Source organism: Heterocephalus glaber, unplaced genomic scaffold (assembly GCF_053883595.1).
Source record: "Heterocephalus glaber isolate CG9 unplaced genomic scaffold, H.glaber_assembly_v1.0 deba00001523, whole genome shotgun sequence".
Classification (NCBI taxonomy): domain Eukaryota; kingdom Metazoa; phylum Chordata; class Mammalia; order Rodentia; family Bathyergidae; genus Heterocephalus; species Heterocephalus glaber.
The window spans coordinates 33,057,483-33,079,038 of NW_028258327.1; the positions used below are offsets into that span (position 1 = coordinate 33,057,483).

The window sequence follows — 21,556 nt, forward strand, 5'->3', positions numbered from 1 at the left end:
GTGCTTCTCAAACTTTAATTTGTACTATTCACTTGAGGATTTTTTTAAAATACAGTTTCTGATTCAGTAAATCTAGGATAGGACCACTGAGCCTGCATTTCTGACAAACTCCCAAGTGATACTGCTGGTCCACAGAACACACTTGAAGCAGCAAAAAATAGATAAATAGATAAATACATAAATAAATAAATAAATAAATAAATTGTCCAAGGTGCACAGGAAGTAAGGATTAGAGCTGGGATTCAACTCAATCTCCAACAGATTTAGCTTCTGTGTTGCAGACACATGACACTCTAAGTACTGTGTTTTGGCTTGAAAACAAGAAACAAATGCCTGTCATGCTTTCCTGGTGTATTCTCCAGTAACAACAAACAGTTATGAGGTGCAACTATATATCGAACACCATGGTAAATATTTCAGACATAAAAATTTTCTGCTTCAAAAAATACTCATTGATTCCACTCCAGTAAATGATGAGGCATTTGATTCCATTCTTACAAAAAGCAAAACGTAATTCTACTTGTTATAGGATGCTGGAGTATCCAATGGTACCAGGCTCTTGTCCCATTCAAACAAATGGATGGAGCCAATCAATAAATTTTAAAGTTTCTTTTGTTTTTTTGGCACCGGGATCGAACTCTGTTCCTTGCGCTTGCAGAGCAGGCAGCGAAACCACTGAGCTAAATCCCCGGCCCTAAAGTTTCATTTATTGAAAATTAAAAAAAAAAAAAGTATAAGTGAAAAGAAGAGAGAAAAATACACCCTACATGCAGAGTGGGTCACTAGAAGGGTAAGTAGAGACCAGTGGCCACCATCTTTTATATCCTTCTAGCATCACATACAGGCTATTGGAAGATGTCTGTGCCGTGATTTGACAGCTCTCTGTAATTGACAGGTCACACCCTATTGTCCAGCCCCCTTGCCATGCTCATACTGATGGACTGAACAGTCTGGTTAAAATATCATGCAAGAAAAAATAAAACATTAATTTTCAAAGAATCAGAGTATAATGATATATTTGTAATAACAAAGATAGTCAATTTAATTTAATCTTTGGGGATTGAGGACAAATTTTTAAGCTCTTACAGAGCTTCAAAAGTATCATTCAGGGGCACGGATCTAGCTCAGCAGCACCGTGCCTGCCTTGCAAGCGTAAGGTCCTGAGTTCAATCCCTGGTACCAAAAAAAACAAAAACAAAAACAAAAACCCACCAAAAGTATCATTCAGAAAAATTAATATATCCAATAGACATATCAGGATTTGGGGTTTGATTCTATGAAATTACCAAAGTTGTTTAAAAAAAGAAAGACCTAATGATTTGTTTACTTGTCCCAAGGGTTTCCTATCATTTTGCAAAATGAACATTCTGCTAATTCCTCTTTTTATAACATAAATGGAATACAAATTCCTGAATTATGTGTGAAGTTTCTGTATGCTACACGTCACATAAAATAATACTGTCAGTAAAAGTTTCTCAAAATTACCGTTACTCTTTATTTATTCAGAACAAATTTTAAAAGTTTGAAGAGTTAATTATAGGTAGTTAATTTTGACTTTATTTATAAATTTTTTCTTTATCTTCTTTTTAACCATATTAAGAAAATGGAATTCTTCAGCCTCCTTCCATTTTTTGGCCACTAAGCATTCGTTAGAATATTCACATGATTCCCAAGATGAATCCACCAACTGTTAATATCCTTTTCTGGCTTCTATTCTGTCAAATGCAAATCTTACCACCTTGGCATGCGTACAGTGTCCTCTGAAAGATTCCAGAGTTTATAGAATAAAAAATGCAAATGGTTTACTTGGTTGGTCATTAAGACCTCCAGGAGGGGAACACCCACATGCTTTAAGTTACACAAGCCTTTCATTAAGACCACACAGTGAAGCCAGGTCTCATTTAGTTCATACTGCAACTTCTCATCTTCCTTTAAATCACAATAGGAGAAGTGGTAGAGGTGGCTTTAGAAAAATTAAAACATGTGGAGGCTCCCAACAAGTACCACACCTAACTTCACCAGCCAACACTCATTTTTCACCTACTCTTCCCCATATCATTTTAAAACATGAGCATTTAAATGCAGACAGCCAACAACAAAACCCAAAATTCTTCCAAAAAAGCCCAAACAAATGTGTATAAAAGCATGTGGAGGGGGGACAGAACTCACTATGAGCAGGAAGTTGGCTACCGCCCCCAAGCCCACAGCATGAACGGCTCCCCCTGGTGGCCTTTTGCTTTTCCTCTCCACATTCTCCCTTAGGAATGTGTGATGCAAACTCACCGCCTAAACACCAGAAGAGGAAGGGGGGATGGGACTGAAAGGTATGATGGACTTTTTCATCATTAAGAGTTTGGCTTTTAGAGCTCTCCACAGTACGAAATACATCTTTCTGACCTTATCAATCCTCTGGATTGTAGAAGAATGCAGCCAGCTTGAACATCTGCCCAAATGGAATCCAGCTCTTAACAAATATCTCCAGTGACCCTACTAAGGGTCAGTTCTTCCTGGTCTCTCAAAAGTAGCTGGGATGTGACTCAGTGTCCACAAAGTCCTGGGTTCCATCCCCAGCACCCAAAATCCAAACAAAGTCTGCCCCTGGAGTCCATCCTAGCTTCTTCCTCCAAGTTGCATTTTTATTTTTCTAGTATTAGGAATTGAACTCAGAATCTTGCACTTGGCAGGTAGGCACAGCGACACTGAGCTAAATCTCCAGCCCCTAAATTGCCTTTTTACTTTTGTTGTTATCTGACTTTTTTTATGGATTGACATAATATTTGTGTGCATTTATGAGATACAATATGATGTTTGATTTAGGGTAATTAACATGACCTTATAGTTTTATTTCTTTATGGTGAGTACATCCAAAATCCTCTCTTCTACATATTATGAGATATATAATGCATTATTGTTAATTATATTCACCCTGCTTTGCTATAGTATACCAGAATGTATTCCTGCTATCAAACTAACTTTGTACCCATTGTCTGACCTCTCTCTTCTTCCCTTTCTCCTATTCTCCTTAGTCTCTGGTAAACACTGTTGACTCTCAATTTTTTCCCATCAATAGATTTATTAGGTATTAGAATTACTCAGAAGATGGCTGAGAAAAACAAATGAGAGAACTATTCCTTTGACACTATACTCTGTGGTGTGGCTGATCATCATTAGCAATCCCTCTACTTCAAGCTGACTTCTTCAGGTCTAGGACAATAGCTTGTATGTTCTGTACCCCAAAGCACATTGCATTGTGCTATCCATATGTATTTATTCACCATTTTTTTCCTGCCAAATGTGAAAAATAAGAGTTGTAAGGTTATATTTTACATGGTGAATAAAACTTTCTGACAGCATGACAAAATAGCCATCATCATTCATATGCCATGCAATGGAGGTACAAAATGTATTTGACCTACTTGCATTTGATGAGTGAGCCTTCAAAAGGGTATGCAAAAATGTTACAAGTAATTACATGACTGCATATATAAAAAGTACTATAAAAAGGAAGGAACAACTACTTCTGCACTTGGAAGAATGTTCAAACTTCTCGGAAAAGAATACAAGCCTCCTTCTCTTCACCTCATCCTTCACCCCCAAAATGTCAAACTGGCCAAATTCTCAGTACTGTACAGTATCATTTTCTGTGCTTTCTCTGATACTTTTGAAAAAAGATTACAGTAAAAATGTCTGTATTGGACGAAAAACTAAATTCCTATCAGAATTCTAATGTATTTTTAATAATCTGATGTGATATTAATTTTCAGTTGCTGTGATACAACTGCCAACATTTTGTCTTTTCAAGGAAAGTTTAAGCAAGAAGAGTTCCTTAAAGCTGTCCAAAAACACCAAGAAATTCACACCCTCTAACTTAAAGTCATTAGCATGTAAAACATGTACTTTCAAGTACTGGAGATTTGATTTGGGATAAAATGTGAATTAAGTCCAAAGCTTATCACTTTATTTCATTAGCAGGCCTCCATGACTAATTTGTATTTGGCAGGTGTTAGCTAATTTACAATCCCAGAATAATTTTAGGTACTACATTCCACAACTGGCAGAAAATTGTTGACAAAAACACATTCTCTACTAATCATGATGTGTCTATGGTGTGGGTTCAGAATCCAAGTCTTAAAAACAAGTTAGCTGATTTCAATTTTTTGATGTTTTTCTATCTTTGTTTTTCCTGTTTTATCAAGTTACACTTCAATAATTTATTCCAGAATGTAATGTTTCATCAAAATTAGTATCTTTTATAAAGACTATAAATGCTTAATGTATAATGAAACAATTTTCAATATCAATTAATTGCTTCTTAGTAAGTTAAAGGAGTAAGACTTTATAAAACTGAACAGAATTAACAAAAATTTCATTTTTGGGGGGTCGGAGGTTTAGCTCAGTGGTGTTGCCCCTGCCTCACAAGTTCAAGGTCCTGTGTTCAATCCCTGTGCCAAAAAAATATATTTTTTATCCAAATTATGAAAAATAGTACTCTTTGGGATATAAAGTTGAGTTTTAAAATTTCACAATTTAACATGATTTATCAAAATGACCCATTGTAAGCTTGTCTACTTTATAATCAAAATACCTACAGGAAATATAAACATTTTTTCCTTCCTTCCAGTGTCTATACTTCAATGACACAAATATGAGCATTGGAGGGAGATTGTCCTTGGCCAACTCTTATCTTGTCTGGACCAGTTCCTCGAAGAACCCCATATAGTTTCTTAACCTGTAAGGAGGGCAGAAATATGGTCTACCTTAGGGGGGAGTTGGAGGATTCATCCAGGTGTGGCATAGAAGCAGGACTTAGTGTGGTGCCAGGTGCAGAGCAAACATTCACAGATGGTACTTGTTATTACTCCCACTAGTTCTGGATGATGTGGGCTCTGTAGTTCCATAATTTGAAAGCCCGCTGATCCGCCTCCACCTTAGCCTCCTGCAGTTCTCTCTTACAAGTAGACAGGGGGAACCTCCTACATCCAATTATGTTACTGCATTGTTTAAAAATCCTCAGGGTATTGCCTGAGGATCTGCCACACCCTGCCCTCTTTTCAGACTTTATCTCCTACAGCTCCACTTCTGCTACCTCAGCCACCCTATTACTTTCTGAGTACATTCTTGCCTCAGGTTCAAGGAATTGTTAATTTCCCTCTGCCTGATTTCCCAGGGAACTGCTCCCAGAGATGCTTTCCTCAAATGTCACTGCATCACAGCGGCCTCCTGACCACTTTTTTTTTGTTTGTTTGTTTAAAGCACACTTTCCTCATATCCTTTACTCATACTTCCCCCATACCATTTACACAGTGTGATGGCTAAGCTAAATTGTCCACTTGATTGGTTTGGGAGCCACCTAGGGGATTAAGAAAGCACATTACTGGGTGTATCAGGAAGGTGTGACCTTGTGGTCTATATCTAGCCCCTTCCTCTCTAGTACTGTTTCCTTGCTTTGCTTTCTGACTGCCATGAACTGAGCAGCTTTGTTACTCCGGGTTCTTCTGCCATGATGTTCCTGCCTTGGTGCCAGGGAAGCATGAACTGAATTCTCTGAAACTATGAGCCAAATAAATGTTTCCTTTAAGCTGTGGGCATCGGGCATTTTGTCTGGTAACAGGAGAGCTTATCAATGCATTCTGGTTGATGTTTCTCCATAGGAGATATCCTTACTAGTAATTTCTTTATTACCTTCCTCTACGAGTGTGAGCTCCATTCAGGGAGGCATTTTGTTCATTTCCACTTCCTGGTCATTCCCATGCCTGGAACTATGCCTGGCACAGAATAAGAGTCCAATCCCCATGTGTCTAAGTAGTCAATTAACAACATGAACAATATTAGAAAATATTCCATTTTTCTTGGTCCAATAGCTTTTTAATCATCTGACTCTCAGGAACTGATGAGTAGTGCCTCATTCTGGAAAGAAAAATGCAGTTTTTCAGGCTCCATCCCAGGCTAGTGTGGGGTGAGCCCAACAATCTGTGCTTTAAGAAGCTTACAGGTGATTCTGATGAGTACTATGCTTCAGCACCAGTGCTCTAAGAACACCTAAATTCCTCCTTCTTGTTCTTTGATTTCCTCTTGCAAATCTTCTCGCTATATGTCCTAGCAATACGTACCAGCTTCTAAGTGCTGTCAATTTGAAATAACAGAGAAAATGGCTTTTGAAAGAAATGAGTTCAGGGCCGGGGATTTAGCCCAGTGGTTTTGAAGCCTGCTGCGCAAGTGCAAGGACCTGAGTTCGATCCCCGGTACCAAAAAAAAAAAAGAAATGAGTTCATAAGTGACAGAGGATTACAATCTGGGCTATGGAAGATCATAGGCACGTAAACAGAAGTTGGGTGTGGAGGAACTTTTAAAGACAAAAAGAGTAAGGTCCTATTGCTTTAATACAAACATCACTGGTCACAGGATTCTGTTGCAGAAACTGGTATTAACTCATTAGTGGAACAGCCAGTGGTTGGCAAGTGTTCATGTGAGGGTGGCTTGTCTGCAATGTGCAGACTTAAGGGACTCTGTTCTCTAAGTCCTGGTACAGACAGACACATATGCAGGAAGAGCAGGGTGTGCAGAGCATGCAGGAGTTTCCGGTGGGACTTTAGAAAGTTCCTGTGATAGTATTAATTCCAGATGTGTATGAGGTCTGCTCCTTCATGACCCCTGGCTCCACTTTGCTTTGGATTTAACATAGTATTGGTTACTTTCACAATACAAACATTATATTGCACCTGGTTATTAACATAAAGCATAATACCACCTCTCCTGTTCATCAGTTACTTTTTGCCACTGACAAATACTGAAAAGCACATTCTCAGATTTCAGAAGTTTCTATTTATTTTAGCTACATGTGTGGCTCCTTCCCAGTCACTCAACTCACCTTTTAGGGCCCTCTCATTTACAGCCAGCACTTAAATTCTTCCCAATAAAATCTAGAACATGCATAAAATCCAGTTCATTGTTCTTAATTTTCTTTCTCTAATGCAGAAGTTTCAAACATTTTTTCCCAAATGGCAGGTGTGGTGATTATTATGTAAAACAGGCAGATATGAAACTGGTTAGGTTGTTATGGAGTAACTTGGTGTGTCTACCTCTCCTCCTGACCTGATTCCCTTCTCCTACCTTTTACTTGTTGGCCCATAACAACACCAGGTGGGACCAACACTTGCAATGTTGAAGACCTCTGTTGCAGGGTAAAGTTTCTCAGACTGTGCACAACATTGATGTTTCTGAGCTTCTACCCCAGACAAATGAATCAGAATTTCTGGTTATGAAATAAGCATAAAATAAGAATTTCTTCTCACCTTGGTATAAGAATTTCTGGTCACTGAAGAAGCTTGGAACATATATCCCTAGATAATTCTTTTGCATATAGAGTTTGTGAGTCACAGCTCTAGGAACTCTACATTATCGTTTTTATGAAAGGGACACAATTATATGAACATACTGGATGCTTCAAATCATTCTAAATTGTCCCATTTGAGATACTGCATTCATTCAAACCATGAAACAGCTGAGGTATTTTAAGGGGTGACATCTCATTTTCTCTGTACAATTTTAAATAAAACATTAGTGCTAAAAGTTAAACACACACAAATTCTGATGGATGATTTACTATGTTTACAATTTTAAGGAATTCAGTAAACATGTGCCACTGCCTTTCAAGAAAATTTTAGGGAAAATGGTAGCTAACTGAACAAAAACACAGTTCTTAAATAGATTCGGTTAGAAATGGGGAAAAATTCCCAACATAACAAGGGGATACTGCTTACTATCTCTTAGCTTGTATTATTTAAAACAATGATTAACTGCTATAACAAAATTTTAAACTCTCCCCCCGACCCCCCTCTCTCCATATGTTCCACTTGGAAGGTAGGGAAAGAGAAGCAACAGAAAAATTTTAAAAAGGTGTGTCCAGAAATCCTGAAAAGGAAGTGAATCCTTCTAGATTTGAAGATTAAGAAGTAGGGAAAAGTTCAAATAATTCCCCATATTACTTATTCTGTTGTTTCAAAAATATTTTAATATGTATGCTAATTTGTTTCATTTATACTACTAGTTTCTATTAGTTCACTGAAAATAAAGTTCTGTGCTATTATCTGTTTCTTCTATGTAAGAGAGAGTCTTTCTTCTATGTCTTGTATTCTGAGCAACATTTTGGCCATTCTTTTACAAGTATGATACACAGTGTATTAAGTATTGTGGTTATCTAATTATTTTGTTATGAAATTTTATTTTTTCATAGAAGAAGGGCTCTTTTTAATATTTCTTTTATTAATATCTGCTTGTATTACACTAAAATAAGAAAGTTTAAAGAAGATTATAAAATAACCATTTATGTTTTAGCTCTGAGTTTAAAGCAGAGTTAAGTCTTAAAGTTGAAATGGGATAACCCAGCTGTCTGTGTGACCTGTGCCTGTCAGTCTTACCACTCAGGAAGCCAGGAGGGCAGCCCCTGGACTAGGTGGTGTGGAGAAGACAAATATGATGGCACCTACCTGCCATCTACTGTACTAGTGAGTATTGTCTCCTTAATCCCAGTGGCAACCACAGGAGACTTGAGAATCAGGATGATCAGAAGGCAGATGTGACTATGATGCCTGTAGGGAGGTGAAGGCTAGTGGGTCTCCTTATAGAGTATGCAGTGTTCTAAAGGTTCCCGCTGTGGCAGTGTTATCATTCACCAAGTTGTGTAAAGCACAAGAATTCATTTCATCTAGCATTTAGGTTGAAATAATTCTACATTTAAATTTAAATTGTAAAGATAAAATTTGACATTTAGTAGAATTTTCACGTAGCCCAGAGATAAGAATATTTTCTAAGCTGAAATTATGGTCTAGAGAGAAATCAACTGTTCCAGAATCATTAAGCATGTCAATAGTTTCAGAATAATTAAGCACAAAATAAAACTCTAGAGAAGACCAAAAGGAAATTTTATGATAAAATAAAATAATAAGAATATACTGTATTTTTCAAGTTAATATCAGTGGCAAGATAGTAGACTCAGATATACTAGGAAACTGATGAAAGTGTTAATATGTATACAAGATGATGATTCTGCTAATATTGTTACTTTTGAAATGAACAGAAGAATTTAATTTTCCTCTGAAGAATATGTATATTTTATTTTTGTGAAGATTTTTTTTTTAAATCATGTTATAAAAAAATAATAAAAAATCATGTTATAGAACTAACTTCTACATCTACTAGCATAATAAGGTGACTTGGTTAATAAACAAGTATCTCAGACATTTGAAAATAAACAATTTTACTTATGCTTGAATGCCACCTCTAACTTTCAAGGATATCATTTTTAGACAAAATATATTACATGTTATGGCTGTTAGGTGGAGTTCAACTTGATTGGCTTTGGGTACTCTCTGGGGACTGGTAGAACACACTATTGTTTAGTTCATGGAAGAATGGCCTTGGGGTCTATGTTTGGTCCCTTGCTCCTTTTGCTCTGGCACTCTTTCCCTGTTCTGCTTCCCAGCCTGTATGAGCTAAGCAGTTCTTCTCTGCCACACCCTTCCACCATGATGTCTGTTATGGGTTGGATGGAGAATGTTCCCAAAAGGACCCATGCAATCATAGACAAGAGGTTTGCAAAGGTGATTGGATTATGGGGGTGATATAGCCAACATGCTTTTAAGAGGTGGGTACTGGTCAAAAGATTAAGGTAACTGGATACATGACCTGGAAGGGTATATCTTTCTTCCCAGCTCCTTGCTTGCTCTCTGCTTCCTGGCCACAATGATGAGAGGAGCTTTCCTTTCCTATTTCAATCTGCCATGCCGTTCCTGCCCTGGAGTCACTGATGGAATCACTGATGGTAACTGTGAGCTAAAATGTACTTCTCCTTTAAATTGCTGGAGTCAGGCATTGTGTCCCAGCTACAAGAAAGGGACTATGACAACCTCTCTGCCTTGTAGCCCACCAATCATGAACTGAATCCATGAGAAATTAAACCTCTCCTCCTTTAAACTGTGGGTTCTGGGTATTGTGATAAAAAGGTGACTTTTACATATGGTCAGGTGAACCATGAACAAGGTATACAAATATTTGGGGATTTATGTTTTTAAATTTTGCTTAAACCATATCTTATTGAACACCCCATTGCAAATTAACAACCTTTTAAAAACACTTTGACTTGGAGATTTATCCATGTTGATACATATAGACCTAAGCCATTTGTTTTAACTAAGGAATTTTCATAGGCTTATTACAGCCTATTATAAAACACTGATTATCTAGTCCCCTATTTAATCACAGTTGTTTTATCCAAGTGTGATGATGCACACCAGTAATCTTAGCATTCTGGAAGGCTGAGACAGAAGGATCCCAAATTTGAGCCTAGCCTGGGCAACTTAGTGACAGTCAGACCATGTTTCAAAATTTTAAACAGGGCTACAAATGTAGCTCAGTGAGAAGGTCCTGAAGTCACCCCCACCAATACCTGCTCCAAGAAAAAGACAGCTATATTGTTTCTATTTTTCATTACCTCAAGTGGTGCTATTATGATCATGTATGAAGCTATTTTCTTATCACAGAATAAGAATCTGTTAAACTTCACTAATAACTTCAAAGTTATAGAATTGCTCTCTATAGCAGCTGATACAATTGACATCCATACCATAACAACAAAGCACCTGTTGTGCTACATACTAATCAATACTTAATATGTCAGACTGTTAAATTTTGCTCAACAGGGAAGGGTGCAATAATATTGTTGCTTTAATATTCATCTTTCTGATCACTAGTGAGAAGTTAATCATAATTCCATGTTAATTTATTATTATGGTTTTTTCTAAATGTCATTGTATCTGCTACTTTGAGTCCACCTTGCTTTTGTACCCATCAAACTAATTGACAATAAAATTTACCGTCAATACTCATTTAGATCGATTCTTATTTACCTTTTTATTTTTTGGGCATTTTCCCTTGGATTGCATTTCTCCATCTTGGGTGCAAACTCATTCTTCCCCATAGTAAATACTTCAGCAGTTCTTTCAAATTAAAGTAAATCATCTCAATGTTCCACTCAAAGCACAAGTTCCTCTCTTGAGCAATAGTTTTGCTGAGTACAGATTCTAAAAGATGCTCCTCTCACCAGTTTAATATTACTTCACTACCATTTTCTTCTTTATTTCTGTTGGGAGCTGTCCAAATTATTGTTTCAATTAGGTAATCTCTTCTTCATTTGCTTTTAAGATTTCTTGGTCCTTAGTGTTTTGCTTCCTTTATTAAGTGAGTTTATTTTTATCTTGATCAAGATCCACGCATGTCTTTTGCTTGAGACTCTTGAAGCAAAGGATTTATCCATGCTAGAAATACTTAGCCATTCTTCTAGAAAATTCTCCCTCCTCTCATCCTTTGTTCTCCTATCATAGAATTCTTATCAGAACAGGAATATATGTTGGGCCCTCTCATTTCAAACTCCTGGTCTGCTAAACTTACATTTCAGTCCATGTTACAACCTGTGCCATTCCTTCAGGTCCATCTTCAATTTAATTTTCTCTTTAGCATTGCTCAATTTTCTGTTTTAACCACGATTCAAGAATTTTTTTCACCCCAATAGCTAATATTATATTCTTTTTAACAGCTACTTTCCCCCATCATGTCTGTTTTCTCTTCTGAGTTTTATTTTTCTTTTCTTTTTATACTTTGCTATAGTTCGGGTCTGGATGCCCCCCCCAAGCCTCCTGCAGTCAGAAGTAGCTGAATCTGGAATGCGTGATGCTGGGATTAAGGACATGTGATTACTAAACTACTACACATGAATGATTGGTTTGACACTGCCCTAATTCCAGTAGTCTGAATAAGATAAAAAGGATCAGAAAGACATTGTTAAAGTCCCTGTTGCCTTTGCTACCTTGTGCATGCCATGTTGTTTCTCCTCTGGGATGCTTGTTTGCCATCCCTGCCTTGGAGCCAGCTGATTATGGACTGAAACCTCTATTAACTGTAAGCCAAATAAACCCCTCCCCCTCTAACTTTGGGTGTTGGGTATTTTGTTTCAGCAATGAGAGAAAAGGAAATAACACATACTTTAATTCCATAAAACATAATTTGTTTCATATTCTAGTTTCAGCTTTTTTCTCAAAATTAAGGGAGAATTTAACCTCTCAGCTTACGATGTGTTTTGATTTCTACTTGTAGGGAAAGAAAAAAAAATTATTTTCCTTCTGCCTTTCATAATTTCTATCTAGGATCCCTGTAACAATAGCAGATTAACAAGAGAAAATCAAACAGAAACATATTTATATGACTCTCATGTATCTATTATTGGTTAATACCCTGGGAGACAGCCTAGAATTCTGGCTTAAACACCATCTTCAGGTAAAGACTAAAGATAGAAAGTTGTCCACAGACCAGTTACAGAGAAGTGACTGAGAAAAGCACAATGAACAACTGTGAGGTTTGTTATGCAGATTTAATTTGATGCCTTCTTCTCCCTAAGAGTCTCTAATGATTCAGTTCTCCTCTTCAAAGAAAGAGAGAGATGCCCTTTCAAATAGAGATTTCCTTAACATAGATGTGTGTTTCCTTGTAGATAGGTAACTTCTCTATTTTCAGAGTTTCTACTGTTTTTCTTTTGGGTACAGGGGATCGAACTTGGGACCTTGCGCTTGCCAGGCAGGCAGTGGAACCACTGAGCTAAATCCCCGGCCTCTCTACTGTTTTTAATAATTCTCAAAACAACCAGTTTAAAATAATCCTTATGCATATTTTGGGATGGCATACCCTGGTAACCCATACACGCAAGGTATGATACTCTCTGTTTGATTTATAGGACTGGAGCAGGACAGCCCCTTCAGAAGGACTGTTTTTCTCTGAGGGCATCAATGTCATACCACCTAAGTGTGTTCTATGATCTTATGTATGTGCTACTTGATGTATCAGCACCATAGGGATGTATCATCATACAGATGTGTAGGGGCAGATGAGACCCCCTTGATAAGGTCAGAAAAAGGACACAGGCCCTTTAGAACTTATAAGAAGAATAACCTCTACAGTGACCAGAGAATGTAATTTACAACCAATCAGCAATGCTCTTGTAACACTGCCCACCATAACTGTTGCAATATTGACCCCAAACCCAACCCAAAACCCTAGCAATGGGAAAGATCCACCAGTCAGGTGGGGCTGCCCCCAGAGGGAAGGACCACCACCTCAGTCCCACAAATACAGGACCACTGGCCATACTCAGAGAGTGCCCAGCTCTGGGTCCCCACTCTTTGAAGTGGCTTTGTATCTCTTTTTCTCTTCTTTCTGTAAATAAACTTTACTCTTGCTTTGGACTATCTTCTGACTCCTCTTCCTCTTTCTAAATCAGAGAAGGGGGGGGCTGGGAAAATTTGACAGTGGGCTGGGGACTCCAGACTCATTGAGGGATGCAACAGGTATATCATCAGTCTAGGTCCAATATTTATATTAGTTTCTCATCTGGACCATATAGACATTGCTAGGGTTTATATGCTTACATTTATCACATTTTTCCCATTTTAAACTTTTTGTCCCATTTCTCAGAGATTTTTTTCTACTTCTTTAGAACCCAGCATATGTGAGGTACAGTATTCCTTTCATACACAATCACCTGAGAATATCAGAACATCAGCTTGTGGACTTAGATTCTGGGTTTATCTATTCCTTTATTTAAAGATACCTGTGAGTGATGTTGTTTCTACTTTTTTATTTGTCCTTGGAAATTATCCTTTTTCTGCAAGCACATCAATGATTTTTAAAATGTTATTAAACTTTATCTATAATTTTAGCACAAGTATTTCCTTTTATTTGGGGCTTTCATCTTTATAGTCTCAGGACTCCCTGCTATGGTTAAGTCTAGACTAGGCCAGGACTGTCTGTCTTGAACTGTGGCCTTTGGAAAGGAAATAAACTTCTACCTAACTGGTGAAGTCAGTTGTTTTGTGCTTTCTATACACACAGTCAAAAATTAATCCTGTCTTTGACTACTTATATCAGAAATAAAATACTATGCAATACACATTAATATCGTCAAAATTACAAAAGGATGACCATCTGCTGTGGTCTGATTGTCTTTCTCCTCCAGAAGTCATTTTAACACTAAGTAGATGATGTAACAGTATTAAAAGATGGAGCCTGTAGGAGGTGATTAAGTCATGAGGGCTCTGCTCTTGTGAATGGGATTAATGTCTTATAAAAATGAACTCATGACTCACAGTTATAAATCAAACAAGAGAATATTCCACCTTCAGTGTGTAGAAAACAAGGACATTCTACCAAAAATATGTGTCTGCCCTAAAAACTATTTTCAGCTGGTTATTTTGAGAAATAGTAGATAGAATGATCACTGTGCTTTCCCTTCAATTCCATTTTATGAGGATATAGCCTTCATCCCCACCATAAGAAGGAAGTGCCAATAAAGTGCCATTTTAGAAGCAGAAACAAGACCCTCACCAGACTCCCAACCTGCTAGCACCTTGATCTTGGACTGCTCAGCTTCCAGAACTTTGAGAAAAACATTTCTGTTGTTTATAGATTACTGGTCTTGAGTACTTTGTTATAACAGCATAAATGCACAGACAATCCCTTTACCAAAGAAAAGCACTTAGAAGAGGTTGCAGCACAGAGATGAAGAAGACTGTCTTCAGACTAGGGATTTTGTTGACACTATATGTGGGCCAAGAACACTTAAAGTGGCTAAAATTATCTCTAAAATCTTCTTTCTACTTTTAAAAGTTTCTCTGTATCATAAGAATCAAACAAAATATATTTTAAGAAGGTAAGAAAAGCAGAATGTGAGAGGGTCAGGCTTGCACCTTAATAACAGATTCAAAACATAACACAATTTATCACAGGTCCCCAGCACTCTAGCTCCTCAAAACAGAAAAAAAAAATCAGTGTTATTATGGTAGTTACACCTTCTCCACCCACTTCTTATGTTCATTTTAAATTTGAAACTTGTTCCATTGTATCTGTTATGCATGTATTTCCCTCAAATTTTATGTTACTGCTCTCCTTCTAGTGGAATCTCCTTGAAGTGACTCAGAAACTCTAATTCAAAACTTATATAACCAGGTATGTATCTAGTGAGGCCACTCTCCATGGAGACTTTACTAAACAAAGTGTTTTACTAGCAGTAGACAGATTCATTACAATTACCTGGGCTTTTGACTGCTGCTGAATCATTCCTGCTGTCAGTGTCCAGAATGACAGCCAGACCCACAGAATCTGCTGGCAGGATGGAGCTGCTGAGGTCCACCCGTGTCAAGCTCTTGGACTCCCTGGAAGAGGCTCCCAAAGTATTTCTGGTCTTTTCCCTTCCAGTTGGATCTGTTTCCTGATCTTTCCTTCCCGGCCTCTGCACAATGTGAACGATGCTTTGTTGTTCCAGATCACAGTTCTGTTTAGGAGCAATACACGAACATAAGAAAATGGCAAGCAAGCACTAGATACCAAATAGGGTTTGGGATACTGGATACTAAATAGAGTTTAACTTGCCATCAGTTTTAGAGTATGTAACACATTTTAAAGTCTGTATATTATGATTTCCACATGTAGTACTAGAATTGAAAAGAAGGTGATGTGTGTCATTGATGTACTTGGGCACACTTACCTTTCCAGTAGGGCCTTAAAGCACTTACACACTGTACATTTTTGACAAGAAATACCAAATTGAGGTCAGAAATTGAAATCTGAGGATAAAAAAAAACTACAATAATACTTAAAGGGATGTCAAATATGATAGGAAAAAAAGTGTACCATGCTGCATCCCATAAGCACAGTGCAAATAAAATTAACTTTAATTTTTTTATTAGTGCATGTCAGTTATATAGAACAGCTGGTTTCATTTTAATATATTCACATATGCATATAACATACTTTAATCAGCAAATAATATTCTTTTAAAACTGATTTACTTTGGAAGTGATATATCCTTATAATTATCTAATTTAAATACTGGCAGTCATTTCTGTTTTATAAAAGCACAGAAACTGGGCTGGGGATTTAGCTCAGTGGTTCCGGCACCTGCCACGCAACCGCAAGGTCCCAAGTTCGATCCCCAGTACCAAAAAAAAAAAGCACAGAAAGTTAGTCACTATCAATTATGCTGCATTTCTCTACCTAATTTAAAATAACTGTGTTGGCAGTAGGCTCCATATACCCTCTCTAATCACTAGTAAATCCATAGCCACACTGAGAGGCAAGTGAAGAGCACAGTCCTATTGGCCCATAATTCCTTTTCTTTTTCCACCAATTTAATGATTAAAAACAGTAATGATTTACAAAAATGTTTGTACCATAACTTTGATATATGTGAACAAGAGCCTCTATGTTTTAGAAGACTAGTAGTTAGAAGTCAGATATAGCCTGAGGCAAAAAGTAGGTGACCCTAGTTCAGAATAACAGCTAGATAGCCATAGTCACCCTCTCCTGACAGTGCTGGGCCCTGGCTCTCAATAGCCATTGTATCTCTGTATCTTTAAACCACTTCTTGTCCTTTTCTCTTATCTTGGGACTGTTCAAAGAATCCCACATGACAACACTAATTATAGCAATAAATTCTTCCCTCCCTCATGTCTTCTTCAAGCTCTTGCTTTGTTGTCACTATCAAAGTCCTTGCAAGAAGTGACTACTATCACTTATCTGCACCCTTAACCTGTACACTATTGCCTCATATCTGCCTCCTGCACTTGGAGTTCACTAGGGCACCCTCCATTCTTAAATCTGATTGCTACCTTTTCTCTATCCTCATATCCTGGGCTCTGTTACACCGACATGTTTGCTCTCTGGCCCTTCTTCACAGCTCCAAGACTTCCCAGCTACTCATCAGAGGTCACTGTTCATCATCCTCTGTTCCAAAGTCCTTCCATACCTGACTTTTTTATTTCTGTCAGAGTACCCTGGCTTCAGATCCTCCCCTCTCACCTCAATATCTGATTAACATCCTCTGTTGTCTAAGGGACTCAATAGAACCACCACTTTGGATTCCTTTTGCCTGCTGTTACATCCAGTGAATTGCCAAGACTGACTAATTAGGTATCAGAAATACCCATCACATCTTCCTCTCCTTTATGTCTCCATTGTTACCTCCCCCATTTTAGATGTTCATTATTACGGTGATTCAATAATAACTCCCTTTACCTCTAGTTAGTCTCTGCCTACTCTGATCTGTTATATACAAGAATCTTTGGTATGTGATACATAAGGTTTCTGAAGTGCCTTGTTATTGCCAGTTAAAACACAATATAATACCTTACTGTCTTCTTCAAGCGTGTTTATACTTTTCTCATTTCTAGATTTTTGTCTTAAGAGTTTGTATGATGCTTTTCACGTTTTTTTTTTTTTTTTTTTTTCTGGAAGTGGGATTTGAACTTCAACTTTTTCACTGAGCTACATCCCCAGCCTTTTTTAAATTTCTGAATTTGAAATTTAAAAAAATTACTATTATGGTTATTTTTCTTGCTGTTTTAATACTGGGGTTGATCCAAGGACCTTTGCACTGAACTATACCCCAAGCTCTTTTTATTTTTTGATTTAAGACATGATATTGCTAAATTGCCCAGGTTAGGCTTGAACTCACAAAACTTCTGCCTTAGTGTTGGGATTATAGGCATGAGCCTATAATCTTTACCTCTCCTTCATTGTATATGTGGTACATTATTTTTCACACCATTCATTCCTGTACCTCAGTGAGCATATGTTATTGTCTCTCCCTCCTGTCCTTGATGTTGTGCTTATCCATGTGATTAGCTTTGGCTGATGAGATATTACCAGATATGATTGAACCAAAGCTATAAAATGATTTTGCCTTACAAAAGAGCATCTTTGGTAGCTTCCACTTCCTCAGCCTGAGCCCCACAACTGCACACATGCCACAACCCCAAGCCCAGCTGCTGAGAGGGCCCTGTGTAGCTTTAGCCACAGGTAGGAAGCAGAGTCTGTGGGATGAAGCCAGGTGGAGCAGGACCCAGCAGACCTGAGGACACACTGGAAAGGCAGGCAGGTAATGTGTGGCACTGACACTTTGTAGTTGTTCCTTAGCAATCAAAAGACAGTGGACGGCACTCTCTGTCCATTCTAATCATACCAGTGGACATGCATCACCACTGATGCTCACCTAGGCACTCAGGCAGCATCATGTGAACCACAGACAACCTGAAACCTGAGTCCTCTCCTATACAACAGTACCAATATCTGGGTACACAGAAAGGCAGGTACATGAGGATATGAGACTGGCAATGAGGAATATGGTGAGAATTGGCATCCTAGCACAGCCTGAGGTTTTTGTCCACATTCTGTTCTTTTCAAGGTTACTCAAGAATTCAGTCACATAAAATCCCACTCTCCAAATTCATACACATTTATACATGAACACATGACATACTTCATGTGATCCTTTGAGACAAAACTAACACCCATCTCTCTCATCAAAATCTCAAAAGTCTTTGCCTGCTATGCTTTTCTTATTGCAGTGGTTGGAGTATGGGTAGTCTGTAGTGTATGTGTGACTGAATCTTTGTGTATAAGAGAGTGTGTGTCTATGTCATATCTTCCATCTTAAGTTAGAAATTTCCGATAGTACAACTGGATCATAATTATACATGTGTAAGGATTCTAGACCTAGAAGATATAGAAAATATATCTATGAATTGAAAAGTCTATGACTAAAGGTAAACAAGAATGAATGAAGAATGAATAAATGGGTGAATGGACAAATGAATACAAACAATCTGAGCTCAGTGCCTAAAGTGCTTCATAAGGAACCAGCAGAATGTGGGGGAAAAAAAAACAATATGGAAAGAACAATGTAGAAGAAGTCAAATAGACTGACCTACATAGTAGACTACCTGCTGTGTGATTATTTTCCCACACAACCTCACTTTCTCTCATTGATGATAACATCATAAACTTTGAAGAATTTTCTGAAGATTTAAGGAAATAATAAAGAGTGTATATCCCAATCTACAATAATATCTCAATACATAGTTGGTGGTATCACTATCATCATTTATACATTTTGAAAACTAAAGAGGATAGTCCCTTATCTATACCAGTAAGTCCTGAGAATTCTATTTGGTTGCTCCATACATATAATATTACTTGGAAAATACAGAAAGAAGGTAGGAGAGGTAGAATCTATACATTTATAGGCAGAATCTATAAATTCTCTAGTGAGATTCCAGCTTTCTGTGATCTAAAAGTTGATACCAAAAATATCCTACATGTTGAGAGTCCAGGCAACTCTTCTTTTTTTTTTCCTCACTGGGAATTGTACCTTTATATAATGCATCTTGGTTCTTATTTTTTCCCCATTCCTAGCCCTTCCTTCACGCCCTCCACCCTGCCCTACTTACAAAGACTTTATTTCTATTTTGTCCATTTCTCATCATTTTTTCTTTCCCTTCTTTTCTTTCCCCTGCCCTTCCCACTACCCCTGCCCTTCCCACTACCCCTACCCCTTTGAACCTTTTCTTCCTATTTTACATTATCGATTATTCATTCTAATCATTGGTACATTTTAGGTATACAATATAATGACATTCATCATTGGAAATTTGCACCTTTACATAGTCACTCTTGGTTCTTATTTTTCACCCTTGCCCAGCCCTCCCTTCAACCCCTCCAGACCTCCCTATTTACAAAGATTTTGTTCCTATTTTTCCATTTTCTCATATTAATCCCATTCCCTTCTATCCTTTCCCCTAGCCCTCCCACTTCCTTCACCTTTGCCCCTTTTCTTCCTATTTCACATTACCTATTATACATTTACTCCTTATTTACACTTTCAGTTTCTCACACCAGAGAAACTATTCGGTATTTACACATGTGCCCTATTTATTTCACTTAAGAGTATTGGTTCAATGTGCATCCACTTAGCTATAAATGTCTCTAATTTCTCATTTTTTATGGCTGAGTAGTACTCTATTTTATTAAAAAACCACATTTTCTTTATCCAGTCTCCAGTTGATGGGCATTTGGGCTGTTTCCAAGTTTTAGCTTTTACAAACTGTGCTGCTATGAACATGGGTGCACATATATCACTGTGGTATGATTCTTTTAATTCTTTGAGGAAGATCCCCAGCAGTGGAATAGCGGGGTCAAATGAGACTTCCAGTCCTAGTTCTTAGAGGTATTTCCATACTGATCTCCACAGTGCTTGCACCAGTCTACACTCCCACCAGCAGTGGAGCAGGGTTCCTCTTTCCCCACAGCCCTGCCAGCATTTGTTATTGGTTGATTTCATGATAGCAGCCATTCTTTCTGGAGTGAAGTGGAATCTCAGCATTGTTTTCATTTGCATCTCTTGAATGACCAGTGATGTTGAACATTTTTTCATGTATTTATTTGCTATTTCTACTGCTTTGTGTGAGAAATGTCTGTTCATTTCAGATGCCCATTTTTGGATTGGGTCTTTAAATTTGGGAGGTCTCATCTTTTTAAGTTCTTTATAGATTCAAGATAGTAGAACTTTGTCTGAGGAAGAGCAGGTGAAGATTTTTTCCCACACTGTGGGTTGTCTCTTCACAGTGTTTGTGGTTTCTCTTGCTGTGCAGAAGCTTTTTAATAAGAAGAGATCCCATGTGCTGATTGTTTGTGCTAGTTCATGGGCAACTGAGGTTTTGTTCATAAAATCTTTTCCTACATCGATGTCTTCAAGGGTTCTACCTAACCTCTGTTCCAACTGGTTCAGAGTTTCTATTTTAATATTTAGATCTTTAATCCATTTTGATTTTAGTTTAGTGCATGGTGAGAGATATAGGTCTAGTTTTAATCTTTGGCAAGTTGAAGCCCAATTTTTCCAGCACCATTTATTAAAGAGGCTATCTTTCCTCCAGTGAGGGTGCTGGGCTCCTTTGTCAAAGATGAGATGGCTGAGTGTGTCTGGCGTTGTTTCTGCATCTTCTAATCTGTTCCACTGGTCCTCAAGTCTGTTTCTTTGCCAGTACCATGCTGTTTTTAACACAGTAGCTTTGTAGTAGAGTTGCAGGTTGGGGATTGTGATACCCCCTGCCATGTCTCTGTTACCTAGAATTGCTTTTGCTAATCTGGGTCTCTTCTTGTTCCTAATGAATTTTTGGATTGTTTTCTCCAGGTCTATGAAGGATGCTGCTGGAATCTCAGTTGGAATTGCATTGAATCTATATAGCAGTTTTGGAAGTATGGCCATTTTCACTATATTAATCCTTCCTACCCAGGAGCAGGGGATGTCTGTCCATTTTCTGATATCATCTTCAATCTCTCTCTTCAGAGTGCCATAGTTTTCAGAGAAGAGGTCTTTGATTTCTTTCATTAGGATGATTCCTAGGTATTTCAGTTTTTTGGATGCTATTGTGAAAGGAATTATTTGCCCTATTTCTCTCTCAGTGAGTCTGTCATTTGCGTGGAGGAAAGCTATTGATTTTTGTGTGTTGACCTTGTAACCAGCTACTTGACTGAATTTGGTTATTAAGTCTAGAAGACTTTTGGTGTAGTTCTTGGGGTCTTCTATATAGAGTATCATGTCATCTGCAAATAATGACAATTTGACTTCTTCATTTCCTATCTTTATTCCTTTTATTTCTTTCTCTTGTCTAATTGCCGT

The 21,556-nt window shown here is 37.7% G+C and overlaps 1 protein-coding gene across 2 annotated transcripts in view; it reads right to left on the reverse strand.

Moving 5' to 3' along the window:
• Positions 1 to 21,556, reverse strand: part of Prkn (parkin RBR E3 ubiquitin protein ligase) — a 1,513,344-nt gene that overhangs the window by 964,248 nt on the left and 527,540 nt on the right. For both annotated transcript variants that reach the window (XM_087188172.1, XM_087188173.1), the window contains exon 3: positions 15,133 to 15,373. In XM_087188172.1, the coding sequence (XP_087044298.1) occupies positions 15,133 to 15,373 (241 nt within the window). The remainder of the gene's footprint in view (positions 1 to 15,132; positions 15,374 to 21,556) is intronic.